The 26,559-nt window shown below is 54.4% G+C and overlaps 1 protein-coding gene across 13 annotated transcripts in view; it reads left to right on the forward strand.

Moving 5' to 3' along the window:
- Positions 1 to 26,559, forward strand: part of LOC123769197 (titin homolog) — a 755,105-nt gene that overhangs the window by 226,858 nt on the left and 501,688 nt on the right. For all 13 annotated transcript variants that reach the window (XM_069317102.1, XM_069317100.1, XM_069317097.1 and 10 more), the window contains one exon: positions 827 to 1,045. In XM_069317102.1, the coding sequence (XP_069173203.1) occupies positions 827 to 1,045 (219 nt within the window). The remainder of the gene's footprint in view (positions 1 to 826; positions 1,046 to 26,559) is intronic.

The following is a 26,559-nucleotide window of genomic DNA, read 5'->3' on the forward strand; positions in this document are numbered from 1 at the left end:
TATCTTAGTGCTTTGTTAAACTTGATATGTACTTTGCTTATGGATGCTGCATGCGACTGTGTTATTATGTTCTGTTAGCTCTTCTGTATTTCTAAAGTTGCTTTACAAGTTTATCCACCTCTTCCACATTTGTTGACCCGCTATTTTTCCATTTATCTTTTATTTGTCCTTAGTTTTTACTATTTATTTGATAAATACTTGAGTTGTCTATCGCTCCTCCATTTTAATTCTCTTCGCGTTTCACATAACTTTATTTCCATTACTTCGTGTAAACCATATGTTATGAGCCACTCGTGGCACTTCCGACCTATATTTGTGTAGACTATGTATACTGGACGCGGTTTACAGCGGGCAGGGGCCCTCCTCTGGTATTTCCTCGAGCTGGGGAGGGTCCCTTCACCCTTGTATGAGGAGCCCCGGTTACGTGTCTTAATTTTATTATTGGCACTCCTTGTCGTCCAGTATTGATCCTCGTCCAGTTCTCCTTCTCCTTGAAGGGTTTTCTTATGTAAAATGTGCTTATTTTCTTTTTTTGATTTAACTGTTGTTCTTTTTGTTATTATCTTTTGTTTACTGTTGTTTTCTCCTGATTTTTCGTCTTCATTTTAACTTTTGTTTCCCCATCTTTATTTTACTCTAGATGTTTTTCTTGTGGGTTGTTCTTGCTTTTAGGAACTGTTTCATTCATTTTTCGACAGCTCTTCATTCAGTGATCACTTCCTTCAGCTGTTTAACCTGTTTCTTTCGCTCCTTTCTTCTCGCCGCTGCACATTCACGCTGTGCTGTCTGGCTGACTGCTTGCTCCCGCCTCCGCCGCCGCCTCTAGGCACCGAGACGGCCAGCGCATCAGGCCCTCCCGCAAGCACTCCTTCGACCTCGACGTGGACGGCGTGGCCACGCTGGTGATCCGCAACGCCGATTACACCGACGGCGGCATCTACACCTGCACCGCCAAGAACGAGATGGGCCACATCGAGTCCATGTGCCGCGTCTCCGTCTCCTGCACCGACTCCGATCTCGCTTCGCGGAAACGAATACCCTCGCGGTAAGTACTGATCTCAGGCGCCCGGCGGCCACTGTGTATTGTGGTAGTACAGCCGCTGTCAGCTGGGTTACACAGACGTAAGAGCCAAACAGTATACAAAGGATTGGTGTAGACTGAAGACAATTACACGTTGTGACAGTGTGTGTGTGTGTGTGAGAGAGAGAGAGAGAGGGCATGAGAGTGTGAGTGTGTGAGTGTATACTGTGATTCAGTGGTGTTTGAGACCTTGACAGAGACCCTACACACGACGAGGTACAGAGACCCGCGTCTGAAACCTTCATACATATATTATTTCCACACCTTTCCTCGCCCGTAGAAGACCTTGTTTAAATAGATCCAAACTGGTAGTTAACTCTGTAGCTTTGGTACGTGTGTACTCACCTAGTTGTACTCACCTAGCTGTGCTTGCGGGGGTTGAGCTCTGGCTCTTTGGTCCCGCCTCTCAATCGTCAATCAACAGGTGTACAGGTTCCTGAGCCTATTGGGCTCTATCATATCTACACTTGAAACTGTGTATGGAGTCAGCCTCCACCACATTGCTTCCTAATGCATTCCATTTGTCAACCACTCTCACACTAAAAAAGTTCTTTCTAATATCTCTGTGGCTCATTTGGGCACTCAGTTTCCACCTGTGTCCCCTAGTGCGTGTGCCCCTTGTGTTAAATAGCCTATCTTTATCAACCCTGTCGATTCCCTTGAGAATCTTGAATGTGGTGATCATGTCCCCCCTAACTCTTCTGTCTTCCAACGAAGTGAGGTTCAATTCCCGTAGTCTCTCCTCGTAGCTCATACCTCTCAGCTCGGGTACTAGTCTGGTGGCAAACCTTTGAACCTTTTCCAGTTTAGTCTTATGCTTGACTAGATATGGACTCCATGCTGGAGCCGCATACTCCAGGATTGGTCTGACATATGTGGTATATAATGTTCTGAAAGATTCCTTACACAAGTTTCTAAAGGCCGTTCTTATGTTAGCCAACCTGGCATATGCTGCTGATGTTATCCTCTTGATATGAGCTTCAGGGGACAGGTCTGGCGTGATATCAACCCCCAGGTCTTTCTCTCTCTCTGACTCTTGAAGTATTTCATCTCCCAAGTGATACCTTGTATCTGGTCTCCTGCTTCCTACTCCTATCTTCATTACATTACATTTGCTTGGGTTAAACTCTAACATCCAATTGTTCGACCATTCCTGCAGCTTGTCCAGGTCTTCTTGAAGCCTCAAGCTGTCCTCCTCTGTCTTAATCCTTCTCATAATTTTGGCGTCGTCAGCAAACATTGAGAGGAATGAGTCTATACCCTATGTGTGTGTGTGTGTGTGTGTGTGTGTGTGTGTGTGTGTGTGTGTGTGTGTGTGTGTGTGTGTGTGTGTGTGTGTGTGTGTGTGTGTGTGTGTGCGTGTGTCGCTCTCTGGTAATGAACCACTTGGCAGTTGTCTTGCCTGAGTGCTTGAACGACACACATACCTTATACTCCCCTATTTGTGCTTGCTGCGGAGGGGCAGAGGAGGTTGAGCTTCGGCTCTTTGAACCCGCCTTAGTAGACTTATGCATGCGTCTCCGGTAACCGTTTCATACCTCTCGCCCATCCTCTGTATCAAGTATATAAAAACTCGGAGAGTAGCATTAGTGTCTGTATCCTGTGCTGTAGTCTCGGCTGGCTTCAGTTTGAGACATTACAAACACGAATGATACAATATTGCTGTAATTTGACAAAATATGTAAATTTAAAGTACAGAATAAGACACATTATTCAACTATTTATTACTAAATATTAAGACTAAATTTAGTATTAATATTATTGTTATTGGTAAATATTATTTAATAATAAGAATATAATATTATTAAATTTTAAGGCAGTTATATTTAAGACTAAATACTGTACAATATTTACCTATCTATTGGTTTTAGATATGTTCTGCTCTAGTGTCTGAAGATCAGGCACTGACAGGTGTGTGGGAAGATCTGATAGTGACAGGTGTGTGAGGGAAGATCAAAGAGTGACAGGTGTGTGGGCGAAGATCAGAGCTTGTCAGGTGTGTGAGAAGACGAGAGAGAGAGAGAGAGAGAAAGAGAGAGAGAGATGTGTGAGGTGTTATCTAAAGTTGGGACAGATAGCCCCAGGTGAGGAAGGAATATCCTAAGTTGGATTAGGGCTTTGTAATTTACTAGAAAGCAGACAGTTAGCATAAATAAAATGAGTGAGTAACTGTTGTAAGTGGAGTGCCCCTGGGCTCAATCCTGGGTCCTCCGTTATTGACCGTATATGTAAACGATTTACACTCCAGGACTGAGCAGCAACATTTGCAAATTTACAGACAATACCAACCAAAAAAAAAAGAGCGCGAATAATGAATTCAGACGAGGACTACAAAATTGCAACAAGACGGTCTTGATAGGACTTTTAAAATGAACTAAAGATTGGCAGATGCAGTTTAATGCTGACAGATACTGATACCGATCTGATACATCTGATACCGATCTGATATTTGATCTGGTACCGATCTGAGGTAATAAGGATAGCTACCTGCAGATATCAGTTGGACAATCTTGAAGTTGAGATATCCGTGGGGGAAAAAGAACTGGGAGTCATTATTACTATGGAGGGTTTTCAGGGGGAGGGAAAGACTGGGAGGGGGAAATGGGAGGTGGAAACGGGAGAGGGAGAAGTTGGATGATTAGGGAGTGGGTGGGAGAGAGAAATGGTTGAAAGGAGGGGAGAGGTGAGGGTAATGTGGGGTTGGGGAGGAGGTGGAGGAGGGAGCAGTGTGTGGAGGGAGCAGTGTGTGGAGGGAGCAGTGTGTGGAGGGAGCAGTGTGTGTGGAGGGAGCAGTGTGTGGAGGGAGCAGTGTGTGGAGGGAGCAGTGTGTGGAGGGAGCAGTGTGTGTGGAGGGAGCAGTGTGTGGAGGGAGCAGTGTGTGGAGGGAGCAGTGTGTGGAGGGAGCAGTGTGTGGAGGGAGCAGTGTGTGTGGAGGGAGCAGTGTGTGGAGGGAGCAGTGTGTGTGGAGGGAGCAGTGTGTGGAGGGAGCAGTGTGTGTGGAGGGAGCAGTGTGTGGAGGGAGCAGTGTGTGTGGAGGGAGCAGTGTGTGGAGGGAGCAGTGTGTGTGGAGGGAGCAGTGTGTGGAGGGGGCAGTGTGTGGAGGGAGCAGTGTGTGGAGGGAGCAGTGTGTGTGGAGGGAGCAGTGTGTGGAGGGAGCAGTGTGTGGAGGGAGCAGTGTGTGGAGGGAGCAGTGTGTGGAGGGAGCAGTGTGTGTGTGGAGGGAGCAGTGTGTGGAGGGAGCAGTGTGTGGAGGGAGCAGTGTGTGGAGGGAGCAGTGTGTGGAGGGAGCAGTGTGTGGAGGGAGCAGTGTGTGTGGAGGGAGCAGTGTGTGGAGGGAGCAGTGTGTGGAGGGAGCAGTGTGTGGAGGGAGCAGTGTGTGGAGGGAGCAGTGTGTGGAGGGAGCAGTGTGTGGAGGGAGCAGTGTGTGGAGGGAGCAGTGTGTGGAGGGAGCAGTGTGTGGAGGGAGCAGTGTGTGGAGGGAGCAGTGTGTGTGGAGGGAGCAGTGTGTGTGGAGGGAGCAGTGTGTGTGGAGGGAGCAGTGTGTGTGGAGGGAGCAGTGTGTGTGGAGGGAGCAGTGTGTGGAGGGAGCAGTGTGTGGAGGGAGCAGTGTGAGGAGGGAGCAGTGTGTGTGGAGGGAGCAGTGTGTGGAGGGAGCAGTGTGTGGAGGGAGCAGTGTGTGGAGGGAGCAGTGTGTGTGGAGGGAGCAGTGTGTGTGGAAGGAGCAGTGTGTGTGGAGGGAGCAGTGTGTGGAGGGAGCAGTGTGTGGAGGGAGCAGTGTGTGTGGAGGGAGCAGTGTGTGTGGAGGGAGCAGTGTGTGTGGAGGGAGCAGTGTGTGTGGAGGGAGCAGTGTGTGTGGAGGGAGCAGTGTGTGTGGAGGGAGCAGTGTGTGGAGGGAGCAGTGTGTGTGGAGGGAGCAGTGTGTGTGGAGGGAGCAGTGTGTGTGGAGGGAGCAGTGTGTGTGGAGGGAGCAGTGTGTGGAGGGAGCAGTGTGTGGAGGGAGCAGTGTGTGGAGAGAGCAGTGTGTGGAGGGAGCAGTGTGTGGAGGGAGCAGTGTGTGGAGGGAGCAGTGTGTGTGGAGGGAGAAGTATGAGGTACTCTCCCTCGAGGGAGTTCCAAGTCAACACGTCTTGGAATGTGACCTCCCTTCCTCACCAACAGTACGTCTCTCACAGACCCGCTGGGGGCCATAGGTCTCTCACAGACCCGCTGGGGGCCATTGGTCTCTCACAGACCCGCTGGGGGCCATAGGTCTCTCACAGACCCGCTGGGGGCCACAGGTCTCTCACAGACCCGCTGGGGGCCATAGGTCTCTCACAGGCCCGCTGGGGGCCATAGGTCTCTTTCAGACCCACTGGGGGCCATAGGTCTCTCACAGACCCACTGGAGGCCATAGGTCTCTCACAGACCCGCTGGGGGCCATAGGTCTCTCACAGACCCGCTGGGGGCCATAGGTCTCTCATTGACCCGCTGGGGGCCATAGGTCTCTCACAGACCCGCCGGGGGCCATAGGTCTCTCACAGACCCGCTGGGGGCCATAGGTCTCTCACAGACCCGCTGGGGGCCATAGGTCTCTCACAGACCCGCTGGGGGCCATAGGTCTCTCACAGACCCGCTGGGGGCCATAGGTCTCTCACAGACCCGCTGGGGGCCATAGGTCTCTCTCAGACCCGCTGGGGGCCATAGGTCTCTCACAGACCCGCTGGGGGCCATAGGTCTCTCTCAGACCCGCTGGGGGCCATAGGTCTCTCACAGACCCGCTGGGGGCTATAGGTCTCTCACAGACCCACTGGGGGCCATAGGTCTCTCACAGGCCCGCTGGGGGCCAGGTCTCTCACAGACCCGCTGGGGGCCATAGGTCTCTCACAGGCCCGCTGGGGGCCAGGTCTCTCACAGACCCGCTGGGGGCCACAGACCCGCTGGGGGCTATAGGTCTCTCACAGACCCACTGGGGGCCATAGGTCTCTCACAGGCCCGCTGGGGGCCAGGTCTCTCACAGACCCGCTGGGGGCCATAGGTCTCTCACAGGCCCGCTGGGGGCCAGGTCTCTCACAGACCCGCTGGGGGCCACAGGTCTCTCACAGACCCGCTGGGGGCTATAGGTCTCTCACAGACCCACTGGGGGCCATAGGTCTCTCACAGGCCCGCTGGGGGCTATAGGTCTCTCACAGACCCACTGGGGGCCATAGGTCTCTCACAGGCCCGCTGGGGGCCAGGTCTCTCACAGACCCGCTGGGGGCCATAGGTCTCTCACAGGCCCGCTGGGGGCCAGGTCCCTCACAGACCCGCTGGGGGCCAGGTCTCTCACAGACCCGCTGGGGGCCACAGGTCTCTCACAGACCCGCTGGGGGCTATAGGTCTCTCACAGACCCGCTGGGGGCCAGGTCTCTCACAGATCCGCTGGGGGCCACAGGTCTCTCACAGACCCGCTGGGGGCTATAGGTCTCTCACAGACCCACTGGGGGCCATAGGTCTCTCACAGGCCCGGCGAGGCGCCTTGGGAATCATAATACAACTGTTAACCCAACAACAACAACAACAATAGACAGCAGGAACTTGCCGCCTGAGAGCTGCAGTGCTTTATGAACTAAACAATAGACTCTTCCAGACAAAGACTGATGTTTACCCAGGTGCTAGTGCAGCCCCTAGCCCCTGGTGTGGTGTTGGGGGTCTGACTCGTCACACGGCCCCTAGAGGTCCCTGGTGTGGTGTTGGGGGTCTGACTCGTCACACGGCCCCTAGAGGTCCCTGGTGTGGTGTTGGGGGTCTGACTCGTCACACGGCCCCTAGAGGCCCCTGGTGTGGTGTTGGGGGTCTGACTCGTCACACGGACCCTAGAGGCCCCTGGTGTGGTGTTGGGGGTCTGACTCGTCACACGGACCCTAGAGGTCCCTGGTGTGGTGTTGGGGGTCTGACTCGTCACACGGACCCTAAAGGTCCCTGGTGTGGTGTTGGGGGTCTGACTCGTCACACGGCCCCTAGAGGTCCCTGGTGTGGTGTTGGGGGTCTGACTCGTCACACGGACCCTAGAGGTCCCTGGTGTGGTGTTGGGGGTCTGACTCGTCACACGGCCCCTAGAGGTCCCTGGTGTGGTGTTGGGGGTCTGACTCGTCACACGGCCCCTAGAGGCCCCTGGTGTGGTGTTGGGGGTCTGACTCGTCACACGGCCCCTAGAGGCCCCTGGTGTGGTGTTGGGGGTCTGACTCGTCACACGGCCCCTAGAGGTCCCTGGTGTGGTGTTGGGGGTCTGACTCGTCACACGGCCCCTAGAGGCCCCTGGTGTGGTTTTGGGGGTCTGACTCGTCACACGGCCCCTAGTGGTCCCTGGTGTGGTGTTGGGGGTCTGACTCGTCACACGGCCCCTAGAGGCCCCTGGTGTGGTGTTGGGGGTCTGACTCGTCACACGGCCCCTAGAGGTCCCTGGTGTGGTGTTGGGGGTCTGACTCGTCACACGGCCCCTAGAGGCCCCTGGTGTGGTGTTGGGGGTCTGACTCGTCACACGGCCCCTAGAGGTCCCTGGTGTGGTGTTGGGGGTCTGACTCGTCACACGGCCCCTAGAGGCCCCTGGTGTGGTTTTGGGGGTCTGACTCGTCACACGGCCCCTAGTGGTCCCTGGTGTGGTGTTGGGGGTCTGACTCGTCACACGGCCCCTAGAGGCCCCTGGTGTGGTTTTGGGGGTCTGACTCGTCACACGGCCCCTAGTCCCTGGTGTGGTGTTGGGGGTCTGACTCGTCACACGGCCCCTAGAGGTCCCTGGTGTGGTGTTGGGGGTCTGACTCGTCACACGGCCCCTAGAGGCCCCTGGTGTGGTGTTGGGGGTCTGACTCGTCACACGGCCCCTAGAGGTCCCTGGTGTGGTGTTGGGGGTCTGACTCGTCACACGGCCCCTAGAGGCCCCTGGTGTGGTTTTGGGGGTCTGACGCGTCACACGGCCCCTAGTGGTCCCTGGTGTGGTGTTGGGGGTCTGACTCGTCACACGGCCCCTAGAGGCCCCTGGTGTGGTTTTGGGGGTCTGACTCGTCACACGGCCCCTAGTCCCTGGTGTGGTGTTGGGGGTCTGACTCGTCACACGGCCCCTAGAGGTCCCTGGTGTGGTGTTGGGGGTCTGACTCGTCACACGGCCCCTAGAGGCCCCTGGTGTGGTGTTGGGGGTCTGACTCGTCACACGGCCCCTAGAGGTCCCTGGTGTGGTGTTGGGGGTCTGACTCGTCACACGGCCCCTAGAGGCCCCTGGTGTGGTGTTGGGGGTCTGACTCGTCACACGGCCCCTAGAGGTCCCTGGTGTGGTGTTGGGGGTCTGACTCGTCACACGGCCCCTAGAGGCCCCTGGTGTGGTGTTGGGGGTCTGACTCGTCACACGGCCCCTAGAGGTCCCTGGTGTGGTGTTGGGGGTCTGACTCGTCACACGGCCCCTAGAGGCCCCTGGTGTGGTGTTGGGGGTCTGACTCGTCACACGGCCCCTAGAGGTCCCTGGTGTGGTGTTGGGGGTCTGACTCGTCACACGGCCCCTAGAGGCCCCTGGTGTGGTTTTGGGGGTCTGACTCGTCACACGGCCCCTAGTGGTCCCTGGTGTGGTGTTGGGGGTCTGACTCGTCACACGGCCCCTAGAGGCCCCTGGTGTGGTTTTGGGGGTGTGACTCGTCACACGGCCCCTAGTCCCTGGTGTGGTGTTGGGGGTCTGACTCGTCACACGGCCCCTAGAGGTCCCTGGTGTGGTGTTGTGGGTCTGACTCGTCACACGGCCCCTAGAGGTCCCTGGTGTGGTGTTGGGGGTCTGACTCGTCACACGGCCCCTAGAGGCCCCTGGTGTGGTGTTGGGGGTCTGACTCGTCACACGGCCCCTAGAGGCCCCTGGTGTGGTGTTGGGGGTCTGACTCGTCACACGGCCCCTAGTGGTCCCTGGTGTGGTGTTGGGGGTCTGACTTGTCACACGGCCCCTAGAGGTCCCTGGTGTGGTGTTGGGGGTCTGACTCGTCACACGGACCCTAGAGGTCCCTGGTGTGGTGTTGGGGGTCTGACTCGTCACACGGCCCCTAGAGGTCCCTGGTGTGGTGTTGGGGGTCTGACTCGTCACACGGACCCTAGAGGTCCCTGGTGTGGTGTTGGGGGTCTGACTCGTCACACGGCCCCTAGAGGTCCCTGGTGTGGTGTTGGGGGTCTGACTCGTCACACGGACCCTAGAGGTCCCTGGTGTGGTGTTGGGGGTCTGACTCGTCACACGGCCCCTAGAGGTCCCTGGTGTGGTGTTGGGGGTCTGACTCGTCACACGGCCCCTAGAGGTCCCTGGTGTGGTGTTGGGGGTCTGACTCGTCACACGGCCCCTAGAGGTCCCTGGTGTGGTGTTGGGGGTCTTGACTCGTCACACGGACCCTAAAGGTCCCTGGTGTGGTGTTGGGGGTCTGACTCGTCACACGGCCCCTAGAGATCCCTGGTGTGGTGTTGGGGGTCTGACTCGTCACACGGACCCTAGAGGTCCCTGGTGTGGTGTTGGGGGTCTGACTCGTCACACGGCCCCTAGAGGTCCCTGGTGTGGTGTTGGGGGTCTGACTCGTCACACGGACCCTAGAGGTCCCTGGTGTGGTGTTGGGGGTCTGACTCGTCACACGGCCCCTAGAGGTCCCTGGTGTGGTGTTGGGGGTCTGACTCGTCACACGGACCCTAGAGGTCCCTGGTGTGGTGTTGGGGGTCTGACTCGTCACACGGCCCCTAGAGATCCCTGGTGTGGTGTTGGGGGTCTGACTCGTCACACGGACCCTAGAGGTCCCTGGTGTGGTGTTGGGGGTCTGACTCGTCACACGGCCCCTAGAGGTCCCTGGTGTGGTGTTGGGGGTCTGACTCGTCACACGGACCCTAGAGGTCCCTGGTGTGGTGTTGGGGGTCTGACTCGTCACACGGACCCTAGAGGTCCCTGGTGTGGTGTTGGGGGTCTGACTCGTCACACGGCCCCTAGAGATCCCTGGTGTGGTGTTGGGGGTCTGACTCGTCACACGGCCCCTAGAGGTCCCTGGTGTGGTGTTGGGGGTCTGACTCCTGTGTTGATTTTTGTGGAACCATAAAATTGAGTTACTGGTGAGATTTTTTTGTATTTCATAATATTGTAATGTGTGGCCCTCCTGAGTGACCTCGGGAGTGCCTGGTCAGACCTCTTGTCACAAGTGCAACTTACGATATATAGCGGTGAGACTCGATTGGAGAGTTTATATTAAATAGCGTCCCTATATCCACTCAGGACCGCTACTCGCCCCCTGCACACGCCCCTGTTTATCCTTCTCGACGGCTGCACGCAATCATACAGTGTTCAGGGATCCTTTCCCAGGTAGTGTCTGCTGGCCGGCAGCCTCGCCTGCACCTCCACACCACCAGGACAATGGATTATCCCCATCATGAGCATCAAGAGTCATGATCCCTCTATTTTTGGTGGAGGAAAATTTTTATCTTCAGATCTTGGGGTTATTGGAATCTTGTGGTTGCCGGGATCTTGGGGGTTGCCACAAAATTTTACCTATAAATATGCTTGCGATATTGTCCCTGTGTAAGGGGAGGGGGAAGATACGTTGCAAGGAATGGTGGTTTGTCGTCTCTGACGGTACAGTTTAATTGTAATATTTTTAATTTGGTAAAAAAATGATTTAACGTAACTCTTTTCGACGAGATGATGCTGGGATAGTGGGGAGATGAGGGCGCAGCTGCTAGGGCGACGGGGCGACCAGTTCACAGTGGTTGGGAGCTGGGATATAAAGACATGGGGCTGGGTTATAAGGACAAGGAGCTGGGATATAAGAAGGAGCTGGGGTGTCTTAGTACAGTCGACTTTATTCTCAACTTGAAATCCGGGATCCCGGATTCGGTTCGCGGGCGGGAGAGTAATAGTTGGGAACGTTTCCTTTCACCTGATGCAGCTGTTCACCTAGCAGTAAATAGGTACCCCGGAGTAACACAACTGTAGTCGGGCTGCATCCTAGTTAGGGTCAGTAATACGACTTTGGGGGCACCCCGATACAAGCATGCAGTATACACATATATACACACACAAGCTTCCTGTCCCGGACAAAAAAAAACACAGTAGAATTTAAATGAACAAAACCACAAGGGCCGTGACGAGGATTCGAACCTGCGTACGGGAGCATCCCAGAGCATCCCATGTGTGTGTGTGACAGTAGAATTTCACCATATGTGATGACCCGCTGGAAGGTTGCAGGAAGCCTCCATTGTTTGACAACAATGCAGCATAACAGCTGTGGAGGTCTTGCTCAATACCCCCATAACGCTAAAGGCCACGTGAGTAAGCACAGGCGGGTATATACCTCTACCTCCATACGGGCTCACCATAGCCCGTGCTACTTGGAACTTTTTGTTCCGAGTAGCTGAATCTATAACAACAACAACAACTACCTTCATGACGCTGGAGGTCAACACTACCCGGCCTCTCTGGCCTCTCTGGCCTCTCGTCCACCTCTCTGGCCTCTCGTCCACCTCTCTGGCCTCTCTGGCCTCTCGTCCACCTCTATTCCCAGGGGTCCACGGCTCCTCCAACACGCCCTCTCAACTTGTAGGTCACTTTTTTTTTTTTAACGTTTTGGGAACAAACGTTAACAATGCAGCCTGTTATGCTAAGTAACAGCTCGCCAGTATGTTGGTTTTCTATGCATCGGACTCGATGGGGTTAGGTGGGTTGCTTGGGTTAATACGTTTCTGATTGGGTTATGAGATTGGAGTTTTTACGGACTGGCAAATCGGGCTGGATAAGCGATGTTTGTGTAGTTATTCATTTATTGGAAAATAATGCTGCCAAGGCTTAACATTTCTTTTAGTTAGTTTAGTTAGACAGCTGCTACGGGCTGCTTCCTGGGGAATGTGTAACAAAAAGGAGGCCTGGTCGAGGACCGGGCCGCGGGGACGCTAAGCCCCGAAATCATCTCAAGATATCCTTGCAAACAGGACTTAATCTCCATCTGTCAGTGAAAAGTTTAATTGTGATCCATGAGCTGCTGCAGTTCTTTTTTTTTCCACAACTTTGCTATTTTATTGATCTGCTCATTGGAATTAATGTTATTAGAGTTACACTCAGGATGAAGCAGAACTTTCTTCCTCCATCTACCAGTGACAGCGTCGTTTTATAGCCGACCTCTCAGTTCCTGGAATTAATTACAGACGAGGTTGAGGGAATGTCTGTTGGGTCATGTGTTCTCGTTCTCCATGTTTAGTGTTTAAATCTCCCCGTACATTTGTGTATCATAGTTACAGTCTGTTATATCTCCCCCCACCCCCCCAGTCCCTGGTACGGGTCTGTACCCAGTAGCATCACTGTACCCGGCAACGAATGGTGTGTGTGTGTGTGTGTGTTAGAGAGAGGGCTTTGTGTTCCCGCACGAGTCGTTTCCACTCCTTTTATAGTACTTTTTTTGTTTAGTGATGGCTGGGATACTAACATTTATAACCTTTTAAAGTCCTTTCTGGCTAGTTAGTCTGCATATTCCATAGATTCCTGCATGACTAGGTTCCCATGGAATTAAAACTGGTTTAGTTTTCCTTGAGGTGAAGGCTCTGAAGGAGTGTGGAGGCGCCCTCACGCGGCAGGTTCCGGAACCCCTGACGTAAACATCCTGCATTGTAAACAAACGCGCTTGTGACGTCACTGGCCCTTCAAAGGACGCCCGCGCTGGAGTTGGTGGTCCACGCTTGCTGTTTGTTTTGCTGGTATCTGGTGCTTGGAGGAGGCCAGCTCAGCCTTGAGGCGGACATTTTCAGGTGGATAGTCCGAGTAATTCAATAGCCTCTCTTGGATTTATCAGCGTGTGGGGAATTTTCCTGAAACAAGGGGCGTACGGGGCACGAAGGAGCCCCCACCACTGTAGGTTGCCTCCATCTGTCTTCTGAAGCACTCATCCTCTCTTGGCCTCGGCTCTTGCTAAATTATATGGTGTGCATTTATGTTTCCTCTTTGTGGACATGGAGGTGAAGCAAGGGCTGTGGGCATGGTGGTGAGGCAAGGGCTGTGGGCTTGGTGGTGAGGCAAGGGCTGTGGGCTTGGTGGTGAGGCAAGGGCTGTGGGCTTGGTGGTGAGGCAAGGGCTGTGGGCTTGGTGGTGAGGCAAGGGCTGTGGGCTTGGTGGTGAGGCAAGGGCTGTGGGCTTGGTGGTGAGGCAAGGGCTGTGGGCTTGGTGGTGAGGCAAGGGCTGTGGGCTTGGTGGTGAGGCAAGGGCTGTGGGCTTGGTGGTGAGGCAAGGGCTGTGGGCTTGGTGGTGAGGCAAGGGCTGTGGGCTTGGTGGTGAGGCAAGGGCTGTGGGCTTGGTGGTGAGGCAAGGGCTGTGGGCTTGGTGGTGAGGCAAGGGCTGTGGGCATGGAGGTGAGGCAAGGGCTGTGGGCATGGTGGTGAGGCAAGGGCTGTGGGCATGGTGGTGAGGCAAGGGCTGTGGGCATGGAGGTGAGGCAAGGGCTGTGGGCATGGAGGTGAGGCAAGGGCTGTGGGCATGGTGGTGAGGGAAGGGCTGTGGGCTTGGAGGTGAGGCAAGGGCTGTGGGCTTGGAGGTGAGGCAAGGGCTGTGGGCATGGAGGTGAGGCAAGGGCTGTGGGCTTGGAGGTGAGGCAAGGGCTGTGGGCATGGTGGTGAGGCAAGGGCTGTGGGCATGGTGGTGAGGCAAGGGCTGTGGGCATGGAGGTGAGGCAAGGGCTGTGGGCATGGAGGTGAGGCAAGGGCTGTGGGCATGGAGGTGAGGGAAGGGCTGTGGGCATGGTGGTGAGGGAAGGGCTGTGGGCTTGGAGGTGAGGCAAGGGCTGTGGGCTTGGAGGTGAGGCAAGGGCTGTGGGCTTGGAGGTGAGGCAAGGGCTGTGGGCTTGGAGGTGAGGCAAGGGCTGTGGGCTTGGTGGTGAGGCAAGGGCTGTGGGCTTGGTGGTGAAGCAAGGGCTGTGGGCTTGGAGGTGAGGCAAGGGCTGTGGGCATGGTGGTGAAGCAAGGGCTGTGGGCTTGGAGGTGAGGCAAGGGCTGTGGGCTTGGAGGTGAGGCAAGGGCTGTGGGCTTGGAGGTGAGGCAAGGGCTGCGGGCTTGGAGGTGAGGCAAGGGCTGTGGGCTTGGTGGTGAAGCAAGGGCTGTGGGCTTGGTGGTGAAGCAAGGGCTGTGGGCTTGGAGGTGAGGCAAGGGCTGTGGGCATGGTGGTGAAGCAAGGGCTGTGGGCATAGGGGTGGGGCAAGGGCTGTGGGCATGGAGGTGAAGCAAGGGCTGTGGACATGGGGGTGAAGCAAGGGCTGTGGGCATGGAGGTGAAGCAAGGGCTGTGGGCATGGAGGTGAAGCAAGGGCTGTGGGCCTGGTGGTGAGGCAAGGGCTGTGGGCATGGTGGTGAGGCAAGGGCTGTGGGCATGGTGGTGAGGCAAGGGCTGTGGGCATGGTGGTGAGGCAAGGGCTGTGGGCATGGTGGTGAGGCAAGGGCTGTGGGCATGGTGGTGAGGCAAGGGCTGTGGGCATGGAGGTGAGGCAAGGGCTGTGGGTATGGAGGTGAGGCAAGGGCTGTGGGCATGGTGGTGAGGCAAGGGCTGTGGGCTTGGTGGTGAAGCAAGGGCTGTGGGCATGGTGGTGAAGCAAGGGCTGTGGGCATGGTGGTGAGGCAAGGGCTGTGGGCTTGGTGGTGAAGCAAGGGCTGTGGGCATGGTGGTGAAGCAAGGGCTGTGGGCATGGTGGTGAAGCAAGGGCTGTGGGCATAGGGGTGGGGCAAGGGCTGTGGGCATGGAGGTGAAGCAAGGGCTGTGGACATGGGGGTGAAGCAAGGGCTGTGGGCATGGAGGTGAAGCAAGGGCTGTGGGCATGGAGGTGAAGCAAGGGCTGTGGGCATGGTGGTGAGGCAAGGGCTGTGGGCATGGTGGTGAGGCAAGGGCTGTGGGCATGGTGGTGAGGCAAGGGCTGTGGGCATGGTGGTGAAGCAAGGGCTGTGGGCATGGTGGTGAGGCAAGGGCTGTGGGCATGGTGGTGAGGCAAGGGCTGTGGGCATGGTGGTGAGGCAAGGGCTGTGGGCATGGAGGTGAGGCAAGGGCTGTGGGCATGAAGGTGAGGCAAGGGCTGTGGGCATGGAGGTGAGGCAAGGGCTGTGGGTATGGAGGTGAGGCAAGGGCTGTGGGCATGGTGGTGAGGCAAGGGCTGTGGGCATGGTGGTGAAGCAAGGGCTGTGGGCATGGAGGTGAGGCAAGGGCTGTGGGTATGGAGGTGAGGCAAGGGCTGTGGGCATGGTGGTGAGGCAAGGGCTGTGGGCTTGGTGGTGAAGCAAGGGCTGTGGGCATGGTGGTGAAGCAAGGGCTGTGGGCATGGTGGTGAGGCAAGGGCTGTGGGCTTGGTGGTGAAGCAAGGGCTGTGGGCATGGTGGTGAAGCAAGGGCTGTGGGCATGGTGGTGAAACAAGGGCTGTGGGCATAGGGGTGGGGCAAGGGCTGTGGGCATGGAGGTGAAGCAAGGGTTGTGGGCATGGTGGTGAAGCAAGGGCTGTGGGCATAGGGGTGGGGCAAGGGCTGTGGGCATGGAGGTGAAGCAAGGGCTGTGGACATGGGGGTGAAGCAAGGGCTGTGGGCATGGAGGTGAAGCAAGGGCTGTGGGCATGGAGGTGAAGCAAGGGCTGTGGGCATGGTGGTGAGGCAAGGGCTGTGGGCATGGTGGTGAGGCAAGGGCTGTGGGCATGGTGGTGAGGCAAGGGCTGTGGGCATGGTGGTAAAGCAAGGGCTGTGGGCATGGTGGTGAGGCAAGGGCTGTGGGCATGGTGGTGAGGCAAGGGCTGTGGGCATGGAGGTGAGGCAAGGGCTGTGGGCATGAAGGTGAGGCAAGGGCTGTGGGCATGGAGGTGAGGCAAGGGCTGTGGGTATGGAGGTGAGGCAAGGGCTGTGGGCATGGTGGTGAGGCAAGGGCTGTGGGCATGGTGGTGAGGCAAGGGCTGTGGGCATGGAGGTGAGGCAAGGGCTGTGGGTATGGAGGTGAGGCAAGGGCTGTGGGCATGGTGGCGAGGCAAGGGCTGTGGGCTTGGTGGTGAAGCAAGGGCTGTGGGCATGGTGGTGAAGCAAGGGCTGTGGGCATGGTGGTGAGGCAAGGGCTGTGGGCTTGGTGGTGAAGCAAGGGCTGTGGGCATGGTGGTGAAGCAAGGGCTGTGGGCATGGTGGTGAAGCAAGGGCTGTGGGCATAGGGGTGGGGCAAGGGCTGTGGGCATGGAGGTGAAGCAAGGGCTGTGGGCATGGTGGTGAAGCAAGGGCTGTGGGCATAGGGGTGGGGCAAGGGCTGTGGGCATGGAGGTGAAGCAAGGGCTGTGGACATGGGGGTGAAGCAAGGGCTGTGGGCATGGAGGTGAAGCAAGGGCTGTGGGCATGGAGGTGAAGCAAGGGCTGTGGGCATGGTGGTGAGGCAAGGGCTGTGGGCATGGTGGTGAGGCAAGGGCTGTGGGCATGGTGGTGAGGCAAGGGCTGTGGGCATGGTGGTAAAGCAAGGGCTGTGGGCATGGTGGTGAGGCAAGGGCTGTGGGCATGGTGGTGAGGCAAGGGCTGTGGGCATGGAGGTGAGGCAAGGGCTGTGGGCATGAAGGTGAGGCAAGGGCTGTGGGCATGGAGGTGAGGCAAGGGCTGTGGGTATGGAGGTGAGGCAAGGGCTGTGGGCATGGTGGTGAGGCAAGGGCTGTGGGCATGGTGTTGAGGCAAGGGCTGTGGGCATGGAGGTGAGGCAAGGGCTGTGGGTATGGAGGTGAGGCAAGGGCTGTGGGCATGGTGGTGAGGCAAGGGCTGTGGGCTTGGTGGTGAAGCAAGGGCTGTGGGCATGGTGGTGAAGCAAGGGCTGTGGGCATGGTGGTGAGGCAAGGGCTGTGGGCTTGGTGGTGAAGCAAGGGCTGTGGGCATGGTGGTGAAGCAAGGGCTGTGGGCATGGTGGTGAAGCAAGGGCTGTGGCATAGGGGTGGGGCAAGGGCTGTGGGCATGGAGGTGAAGCAAGGGCTGTGGACATGGGGGTGAAGCAAGGGCTGTGGGCATGGAGGTGAAGCAAGGGCTGTGGGCATGGAGGTGAAGCAAGGGCTGTGGGCATGGTGGTGAGGCAAGGGCTGTGGGCATGGTGGTGAGGCAAGGGCTGTGGGCATGGTGGTGAAGCAAGGGCTGTGGGCATGGTGGTGAGGCAAGGGCTGTGGGCATGGTGGTGAGGCAAGGGCTGTGGGCATGGTGGTGAGGCAAGGGCTGTGGGCATGGAGGTGAGGCAAGGGCTGTGGGCATGAAGGTGAGGCAAGGGCTGTGGGCATGGAGGTGAGGCAAGGGCTGTGGGTATGGAGGTGAGGCAAGGGCTGTGGGCATGGTGGTGAGGCAAGGGCTGTGGGCATGGAGGTGAAGCAAGGGCTGTGGACATGGGGGTGAAGCAAGGGCTGTGGGCATGGAGGTGAAGCAAGGGCTGTGGGTATGGAGGTGAGGCAAGGGCTGTGGGCATGGAAATGCAGCTGGGGCAGGTTTTTATCCCATCCTATTTTCAGTCAACATAAATCCAGCAATTGAAAGGATTTGAGGGCCTTAGATTGATTGCCATGTTAGCCACTTATGCGCACATATGTGCAGGTGTGTAATTGATCTGCTGTTGCCTGCACATTGCAAACCGGCTACGCGTTTATTGTTTGATTTACACGAGGAATACGGGAGTGATTTAACTCCAGATTCCCCGTTAATCCGGCAGAATTCCAGGTTGTATAACTTTTATTAGGTCAGGGTGGTACAGTGGTAGAGGTTGCAGCTGGCAATCCGCTGGTCACGGGTTCGTGTCACCTCAGAGCTCTAGTTGATATTCTCATTGATTATGAGAACAATGAGATTATGAGTCCTCATGTTTTATCAGTAAATGTATTAATGTATTTGACCGAGAATCATATAAATCATATAGACATTTAAGCTATATAGTCTTGATCATACTCTTATATAGTCTTGATAAATACTCTTGGCTTCCCTTGGGGAGCCGGTCGGCCGAGCGGACAGCACGCGGGGCTTGTGATCCTGTGGTCCTGGGTTCGATCCCGGGCGCCGGTGAGAAACAATGGGTAGAGTTTCTTTCACCCTATGCCCCTGTTACCTAGCAGTAAAATAGGTACCTGGGTATTAGTCAGTTGTCACGGGCTGCTTCCTGGGGGGTGGAGGCCTGGTCGAGGACCGGGCCGCGGGGACACTAAAGCCCCGAAATCATCTCAAGATATCCCTTCTTGTACTCATTGTACTTCTTGTACCTTATTGTTTAATAAGTAATTCTCCTCAATCTGCTATCTCTCATCCACTCAAAACATCACTTTTTGATGAAGAAAACGAAACAGAACCGTCACATGACACAGGAGAGATTAATCTCATCAAAGAGATGATTAATCTGGGGGGGGGAGGGATGAGGCGAGTAATATTGATGTGAGATGAGCACAGCTCCACTCCCTCTGCTCAAGGTGATGCGACTGAAGTGGGGAGGAATGTGGCATGTTGGGGGAGGAAGGTGGAGTGTTGGGGGAGGAAGATGGAGTGTTGGGGGAGGAATGTGGCATGTTGGGGGAGGAAGATGGAGTGTTGGGGGAGGAATGTGGCATGTTGGGGGAGGAAGGTGGAGTGTTGGGGGAGGAAGATGGAGTGTTGGGGGAGGAAGGTGGAGTGTTGGGGGAGGAATGTGGCATGTTGGGGGAGGAAGATGGAGTGTTGGGGGAGGAATGTGGCATGTTGGGGGAGGAAGGTGGAGTGTTGGGGGAGGAATGTGGCATGTTGGGGGAGGAAGATGGAGTGTTGGGGGAGGAATGTGGCATGTTGGGGGAGGAAGGTGGAGTGTTGGGGGAGGAATGTGGCATGTTGGGGGAGGAAGATGGAGTGTTGGGGGAGGAAGATGGAGTGTTGGGGGAGGAAGATGGAGTGTTGGGGGAGGAATGTGGCATGTTGGGGGAGGAAGGTGGAGTGTTGGGGAGGAAGGTGGAGTGTTGGGGAGGAATGTGGAGTGTTGGGGAGGAAGATGGAGTGTTGGGGAGGAAGGTGGAGTGTTGGGGAGGAAGATGGAGTGTTGGGGAGGAAGATGGAGTGTTGGGGAGGAAGGTGGAGTGTTGGGGAGGAAGGTGGAGTGTTGGGGAGGGAGATGGAGTGTTGGGGAGGAAGATGGAGTGTTGGGGAGGAAGGTGGAGTGTTGGGGAGGAAGATGGAGTGTTGGGGAGGGAGATGGAGTGTTGGGGAGGAAGATGGAGTGTTGGGGGAGGAATGTGGCATGTTGGGGGAGGAAGGTGGAGTGTTGGGGGAGGAATGTGGCATGTTGGGGGAGGAAGATGGAGTGTTGGGGGAGGAAGATGGAGTGTTGGGGGAGGAAGATGGAGTGTTGGGGGAGGAATGTGGCATGTTGGGGGAGGAAGGTGGAGTGTTGGGGAGGAAGGTGGAGTGTTGGGGAGGAATGTGGAGTGTTGGGGAGGAAGATGGAGTGTTGGGGAGGAAGGTGGAGTGTTGGGGAGGAAGATGGAGTGTTGGGGAGGAAGATGGAGTGTTGGGGAGGAAGGTGGAGTGTTGGGGAGGAAGGTGGAGTGTTGGGGAGGGAGATGGAGTGTTGGGGAGGAAGATGGAGTGTTGGGGAGGAAGGTGGAGTGTTGGGGAGGAAGATGGAGTGTTGGGGAGGGAGATGGAGTGTTGGGGAGGAAGATGGAGTGTTGGGGAGGGAGATGGAGTGTTGGGGAGGAAGATGGAGTGTTGGGGAGGAAGGTGGAGTGTTGGGGAGGAAGGTGGAGTGTTGGGGAGGAAGGTGGAGTGTTGGGGAGGAAGATGGAGTGTTGGGGAGGGAGATGGAGTGTTGGGGAGGAAGATGGAGTGTTGGGGAGGAAGGTGGAGTGTTGGGGAGGGAGATGGAGTGTTGGGGAGGAAGATGGAGTGTTGGGGAGGAAGGTGGAGTGTTGGGGAGGAAGATGGAGTGTTGGGGAGGAAGATGGAGTGTTGGGGAGGAAGGTGGAGTGTTGGGGAGGAAGATGGAGTGTTGGGGAGGAAGGTGGAGTGTTGGGGAGGAAGATGGAGTGTTGGGGAGGGAGATGGAGTGTTGGGGAGGAAGATGGAGTGTTGGGGAGGAAGGTGGAGTGTTGGGGAGGAAGGTGGAGTGTTGGGGAGGGAGATGGAGTGTTGGGGAGGGAGATGGAGTGTTGGGGAGGAAGGTGGAGTGTTGGGGAGGAAGATGGAGTGTTGGGGAGGAAGATGGAGTGTTGGGGAGGAAGGTGGAGTGTTGGGGAGGAAGGTGGAGTGTTGGGGAGGAAGATGGAGTGTTGGGGAGGAAGGTGGAGTGTTGGGGAGGAAGATGGAGTGTTGGGGAGGAAGGTGGAGTGTTGGGGAGGAAGGTGGAGTGTTGGGGAGGAAGATGGAGTGTTGGGGAGGAAGGTGGAGTGTTGGGGAGGAAGATGGAGTGTTGGGGAGGGAGATGGAGTGTTGGGGAGGAAGGTGGAGTGTTGGGGAGGAAGGTGGAGTGTTGGGGAGGGAGATGGAGTGTTGGGGAGGAACGTGGCATGTTGGGGGAGGAAAGTGGCGTGTTGGGGGAGGAGTGTCGAGGGAGGGGGAGAAGGGAGCAAACGGTGAGGGAGGGGGGTGGGGAAGGGGGGCTTGCCTCCCCAGGCCGTATATGGTGGGGTGTCTTATCCTCCAGCGGTGCTTGTGGCGCCTCAGGTTACCTCAAGCAGCGCCACACTTAAACCCTCGCTCCACTCTCCCACATGTGTGCCCACACCTGCTACCCCGCTCTTCTCCCACACCTGCTACCCCGCTCTTCTCCCACACCTGCTACCCCGCTCTTCTCCCACACCTGCTACCCCGCTCTTCTCCCACACCTGCTACCCCGCTTAACTCCCACACCTGCTACCCTGCTCTTCTCCCACACCTGCTACCCCGCTTAACTCCCACACCTGCTACCCCGCTCTTCTCCCACACATGTGCCCACACCTGCCGCGCCTTCTTTTACGAGGGGGCGCGACTCTTGTCACCTTATGTGTGGTTGTCGACACTGAAGACAATTGTCGTAAGATTTACAACCCCAACTTGTTTTATCATGACTCCTTATAACCTTCCTTGTCTAGGCCAGCTTGTAGGCGTATTAAGGCCCGTCTAGGCCAGCTTGTAGGCGTATTAAGGCCCGTCTAGGCCAGCTTGTGGGCGTATTAAGGCCCGTCTAGGCCAGCTTGTAGGCGTATTAAGGCCCGTCTAGGCCAGCTTGTGGGCGTATTAAGGCCCGTCTAGGCCAGCTTGTAGGCATATTAGGGCCCGTCTAGGCCAGCTTGTAGGCATATTAAGGCCCGTCTAGGCCAGCTTGTAGGCGTATTAAGGCCCGTCTAGGCCAGCTTGTAGGCGTATTAAGGCCCGTCTAGGCCAGCTTGTGGGCGTATTAAGGCCCGTCTAGGCCAGCTTGTAGGCATATTAAGGCCCGTCTAGGCCAGCTTGTAGGCGTATTAAGGCCCGTCTAGGCCAGCTTGTAGGCATATTAAGGCCCGTCTTGGCCAGCTTGTAGGCATATTAAGGCCCGTCTTGGCCAGCTTGTAGGCATATTAAGGCCCGTCTAGGCCAGCTTGTAGGCATATTAAGGCCCGTCTAGGCCAGCTTGTAGGCATATTAAGGCCCGTCTAGGCCAGCTTGTAGGCATATTAAGGCCCGTCTAGGCCAGCTTGTAGGCATATTAAGGCCCGTCTTGGCCAGCTTGTAGGCATATTAAGGCCCGTCTAGGCCAGCTTGTAGGCATATTAAGGCCCGTCTAGGCCAGCTTGTAGGCATATTAAGGCCCGTCTAGGCCAGCTTGTAGGCATATTAAGGCCCGTCTTGGCCAGCTTGTAGGCATATTAAGGCCCGTCTAGGCCAGGTATACTGACCTGGCTCAGGATATGCAACCTATTTTACTGCTGGGTGAAGAGAGGCATCAGGGGGAAAAGGAAGCCTGCCCAACCGTTTATCTCCTTGTTGGGAGGATTAAACCCGTTTAGTATTGTCACCAGTTTTGGGATTTGGGATGGGACGGGAGGGGAAGGAATGGTGCCCCACCACTTATAGACCATTGGGGATTGAACGCCGACCTGCATGAAGAGAGACCGTCGCTCTACCGTCCAGCCCAAGTGGTTGCGCACCTGCAGGGGGAGAAAACTCAACTAGTTTATAAATACCTTGTCAGAAGCAAAGCATGTTGTTGTTGTTGTTTTAGATTCAGCTACTCGGAACAAAAAGTTCCAAGTAGCACGGGCAATGTTGAGCCCGTAACTTACCCGGCACAGGAGCGGGCCAAGTAGCACGGGCTATGGTGAGCCCGTAATGAACTTACCCGACACAGGAGCAGGCCAAGTAGCACGGGCTATAGTGAGCCCGTAGTGGACTTACCTGGCACGGGAGCGGCGGGGCTGTAACTGATCTGTCAAGTGTCTGTTTTCAAGAGTGGACAAGCAGAGCAGAGCATCAGTATGTATATAGGCACACTCTCTCCAGCCCCTGTGGGCGAGGTGTGATGACGGGAGACCTCCTCCATTGGTCCACTTGTCAACACTGGGCTCAGGCAACAACCCGTACTGGTGATAGTCCATTCATAAGACTGGTAGTTCTCGCTCCATTGATGACACTACCGCAGTTCTTGAATGTGTTCGCTCCATTCACAAGACTCGTAGTTCTCTCTTCTGGCTCCATTGATAAGTGTAAGTAATTCTACTTCCATTGATAGTTCTCCCATTCACCCATAATTAAGTAGTTCTCTGTTCTAGCGCCATTGGTAAGTATAATTAAGTAGTTCTCTGTTCCAGCGCCATTGATAAGTATAAATAGTTCTCTGTTCTCATTCTATTGATAAGTCTAAAATCATAATTAACATATTCTCATGTTTTCACTTGATTGATAAGACTGTCACATGTCTCGTGTTCTCGCTAGATTGATAATAGTTTACGTTTCTGTTCTCGCCCGAGAATAGAAACATCTATCGTCTTTCAATATTGTCTATCTACTTGTTCTTTCTAGATTGGTAAGACTTCTATATGTCTCTTCGTGTTGTCTTGTACTTTTGATTTAGTCAAAAATATTATCGATTGCGATAAAGAAATTGGTGAGTTAGCAAGTGGTCTTATATTATGTAAGACCGCCTTTGTTGGGTGGATGGGGGGGAGGGGTGTTCTGCTGTAGGATGGGGGGGGGTGTTCTGCTGTAGGATGGGGGGGGGGGGGTGTTCTGCTGTAGAATGGGGGGGGTGTTCTGCTGTAGGATGGGGGGGGGTGTTCTGCTGTAGGACGGGGGGGGTGTTCTGCTGTAGGATGGGGGGGGTGTTCTGCTGTAGGATGGGGGGGGTGTTCTGCTGTAGGATGGGGGGGTGTTCTGCTGTAGGATGGGGGGGGTGTTCTGCTGTAGGATGGGGGGGAGGGGAGAGGCCTTGCTGTAGGATGAATCATACTACGTAAATATACAGAAGACCGGTTACTGTCGGGTGTGTGTGTTTATATATATATATATATATATATATATATATATATATATATATATATATATATATATATATATATATATATATATATAAACTGAAAACTCAACACCCCAGAAGGATTCGAACCCAGACAGCCAGGAGCACTATGCACCATGGCGTACCTGGTTCTTTAACCACTAGGCCACACGACTCTACAAAAATCTTGGTAGTCGTGAGACTATACAAGATCCGAGAGCGCTCGGTGGTCAATCTTGGATAGTCTCACGACTACCAAGATTTTCCCTTGAAGAAAGAAGAGTTACGGGAGACATGATCACCACCTACAAATTTTTCTGAGGAATTAAGAGTGGACAAAGATAAACTATTTAGTATGGGTGGAATACGGACAAGAGGACACAGGTGGAAACTAGGTACCCAAATGAGCCACAGAGACATTATAAATATTTTTTTCAGTGTCAGAGTAATTAACAAATGGAATACATTAGGAAGTGATGTAGTGGAGGCTGACTCCATACACAGTTTCAAATGGAGATATGGTAGAGCCCAGTAGGCTCAGGAACCTGTACACCAGTTGATTGACGGTTGTGAGGCGGGACCAAAGAGCCAGAGCTCAACCCCCGCAAGCACAACTAGGTGAGACACCCGTACAGCACCACCTAACTCAACAAGCAGCGCTGCAACAATTTAGTGTCGAACTACATGCACCAGGGCGCCTGACAGCTGAGTAGACAGCGCTAAGGATTCGTAGTCCTGAGGTTCCGGGTTCGATCCCCGGTGGAGGCGGAGACAAATGAGCAAAAAGTTTCTTTCACCCTGATGCCCCCGTTTACCTAGCAGTAAATAGGTACCTGGGAGTTACTCATCTGCTACGGGCTGCTTCCTGTGTAACAAAAAGGAGACTTGGTCAAGGACCGGACCTCGGGGACGCTAAGCCCCGAAATCATCTCAAGATAACCCTCAAGATAACATTCCATCAGCACCAGTACTTGCCATCCTCCGTCCAGTTGCTGGGAAAGACAGGGCGGAGTCCTTAGTGTGGAGACTCTTGTATCCGGGTTACTGACTTGTGGATAACACACTTAGGCTACCACGCCATTTTCTTTGCCCTACCGAATACGGCAATGTTTATGGAGTACCTCGCGTCCTATTGCGTGTATGTGACCTGGTTACAGGTGGCCTCCCTTTCAGCATGGTGTGAAAAGGTGTATTGTGAAGGGGATCCTTGCATGCAGCTGCTGGTTAAGCACATTTGTTATTGTTTTTGTTACGTGGCCTTTCAATTTTCGCTTGGCGTGTCGCGTTGATGAGAGTTCTCGAGGTGTATATGTCGTGCCGAGCACGGCCTCTTCTACCTTGCTGTTGTTTATGTATCTTTTTTTGTTTCGTTAATATACATGGAAAGCGGCGCACGACACATTTACTCCATCCATAAAAGCATCGGGGGGAACAGGTTGCAAGGGCTTAAATGCGGCTTGCATGCAAGAATTAGTATTGCGGCCCACACGTTACAAGGCAGGGGTTACGGGCTCTCCTGCAGGCACCAGTCTCCGCCTCTTTCAGGTTCCAATTGAGGAAACTGGGGCTAGAGCCCAGGCTAGGTTGGTGAATGGGAAGTAAATATGCTTAGCTGGGAATGGGAGTAAATATCCAATGACCTCCTGCACCTTCAGGCATCCATACGTGTCCCCACTACACAAGCCGGCTCCTATGCTTGCATGGGAGGTTTGTGGATCATGGGGCCAGATTCACGAAGCAGTTACCCAAGAACTTACGAACGTGTACATCTTTTCTCAATCTTTGGCGGCTTTGTGTACATTTATTAAACAGTTTACAAGCATTAAAACTTCCCATTCAACTGCAGGCAATGAGTCACAATAACGTGGCTAAAGTAAGTTGACCAGACCACACACTAGAAGGTGAAGGGACGACGACGTTTCGGTCCGTCCTGGACCATTCTCAAGTCGATCGACTTGAGAATGGTATAGAACGGACCGAAACGTCGTCGTCCCTTCACCTTCTAGTGTGTGGTCTGGTCAACTTCCCATTCAACTGTTGTTATTGTTATAAACAGCCTCCTGGTGCTTTAGAGCTCATTAATTGTCTAATAATTGTAAACAAAGCCGCCAAAGATTGAGAAAAGATGTACAGGTTCGTAAGTGCTTGCGTAACTGCTTCGTGAATCTAGCCGATGGAGACAAAGCCTGTGGACGGCGCTGACGTCAATTTAAAAGCTCATGGTTCAAATTATTCCAAATAGAACGTCGTAATATTGTTGTTATATTAAAGTTAAGATGATGATATTAACTTCTATACGTAGACTTGCAAACTAAACAAGTTCAAAAATATAAATATTAAAAATGAAAAAGTTCAAAAATATAATGTCTATAAAGAGACAGACAGACAGACAGACAGACAGACAGACAGACAGACAGACAGACAGACAGACAGACAGACAGACAGTGGGAGAATGAGAGCATCATAAGTCTGGCTGTCTCAATAGATCAAGCATTACTCCAGGGGTCACGTGACGGACCATATCTTATACAAAGTAACTCATAAGCTAAATCACAAGAAAACAAAGGGGTACTATCGAGTACTATACGGTAGTACTCGATAGTACAATACGGTAAAATCGAGGACAATAACCACCTTCCCTTAGCTTAGCTAATAGATGAACAAAAGTTGAACACCAATGTATTTCACTGCTTCAAGTCTGCTTAAAGCGGACAAGACTTAAGGCTTCAATGTCTTTCGAATCAGTAAACTATTTCACTGTCAGGAATTGAGAAAATTCCCGTTTTGAATGAACAGCATGTAAAAATTTATGAATGCGTCTGTGGGGTCGACCGCTGGATGGAATGGACATGAGTCGAGGACGGGTTGCAGGCCAGAATGGCGGAGAGTTGTCACTTGAATTGTGAGAAGAAGGAATATATTTGTTTGGTTGTACAGCGTCTGGGTGTTTGGTGTTCAGAGATTGCACTAAGAGTCATTTCTTAAATAATGATTGAGTTGAGGTGTGAGCTTTACTGTCAACATCACGTCTGTAGCCAGTCTCTCTCTCTCTCTCTCTCTCTCTCTCTCTC

The sequence above is a fragment of the Procambarus clarkii genome, chromosome 86, assembly GCF_040958095.1.
Source record: "Procambarus clarkii isolate CNS0578487 chromosome 86, FALCON_Pclarkii_2.0, whole genome shotgun sequence".
Taxonomy (NCBI): domain Eukaryota; kingdom Metazoa; phylum Arthropoda; class Malacostraca; order Decapoda; family Cambaridae; genus Procambarus; species Procambarus clarkii.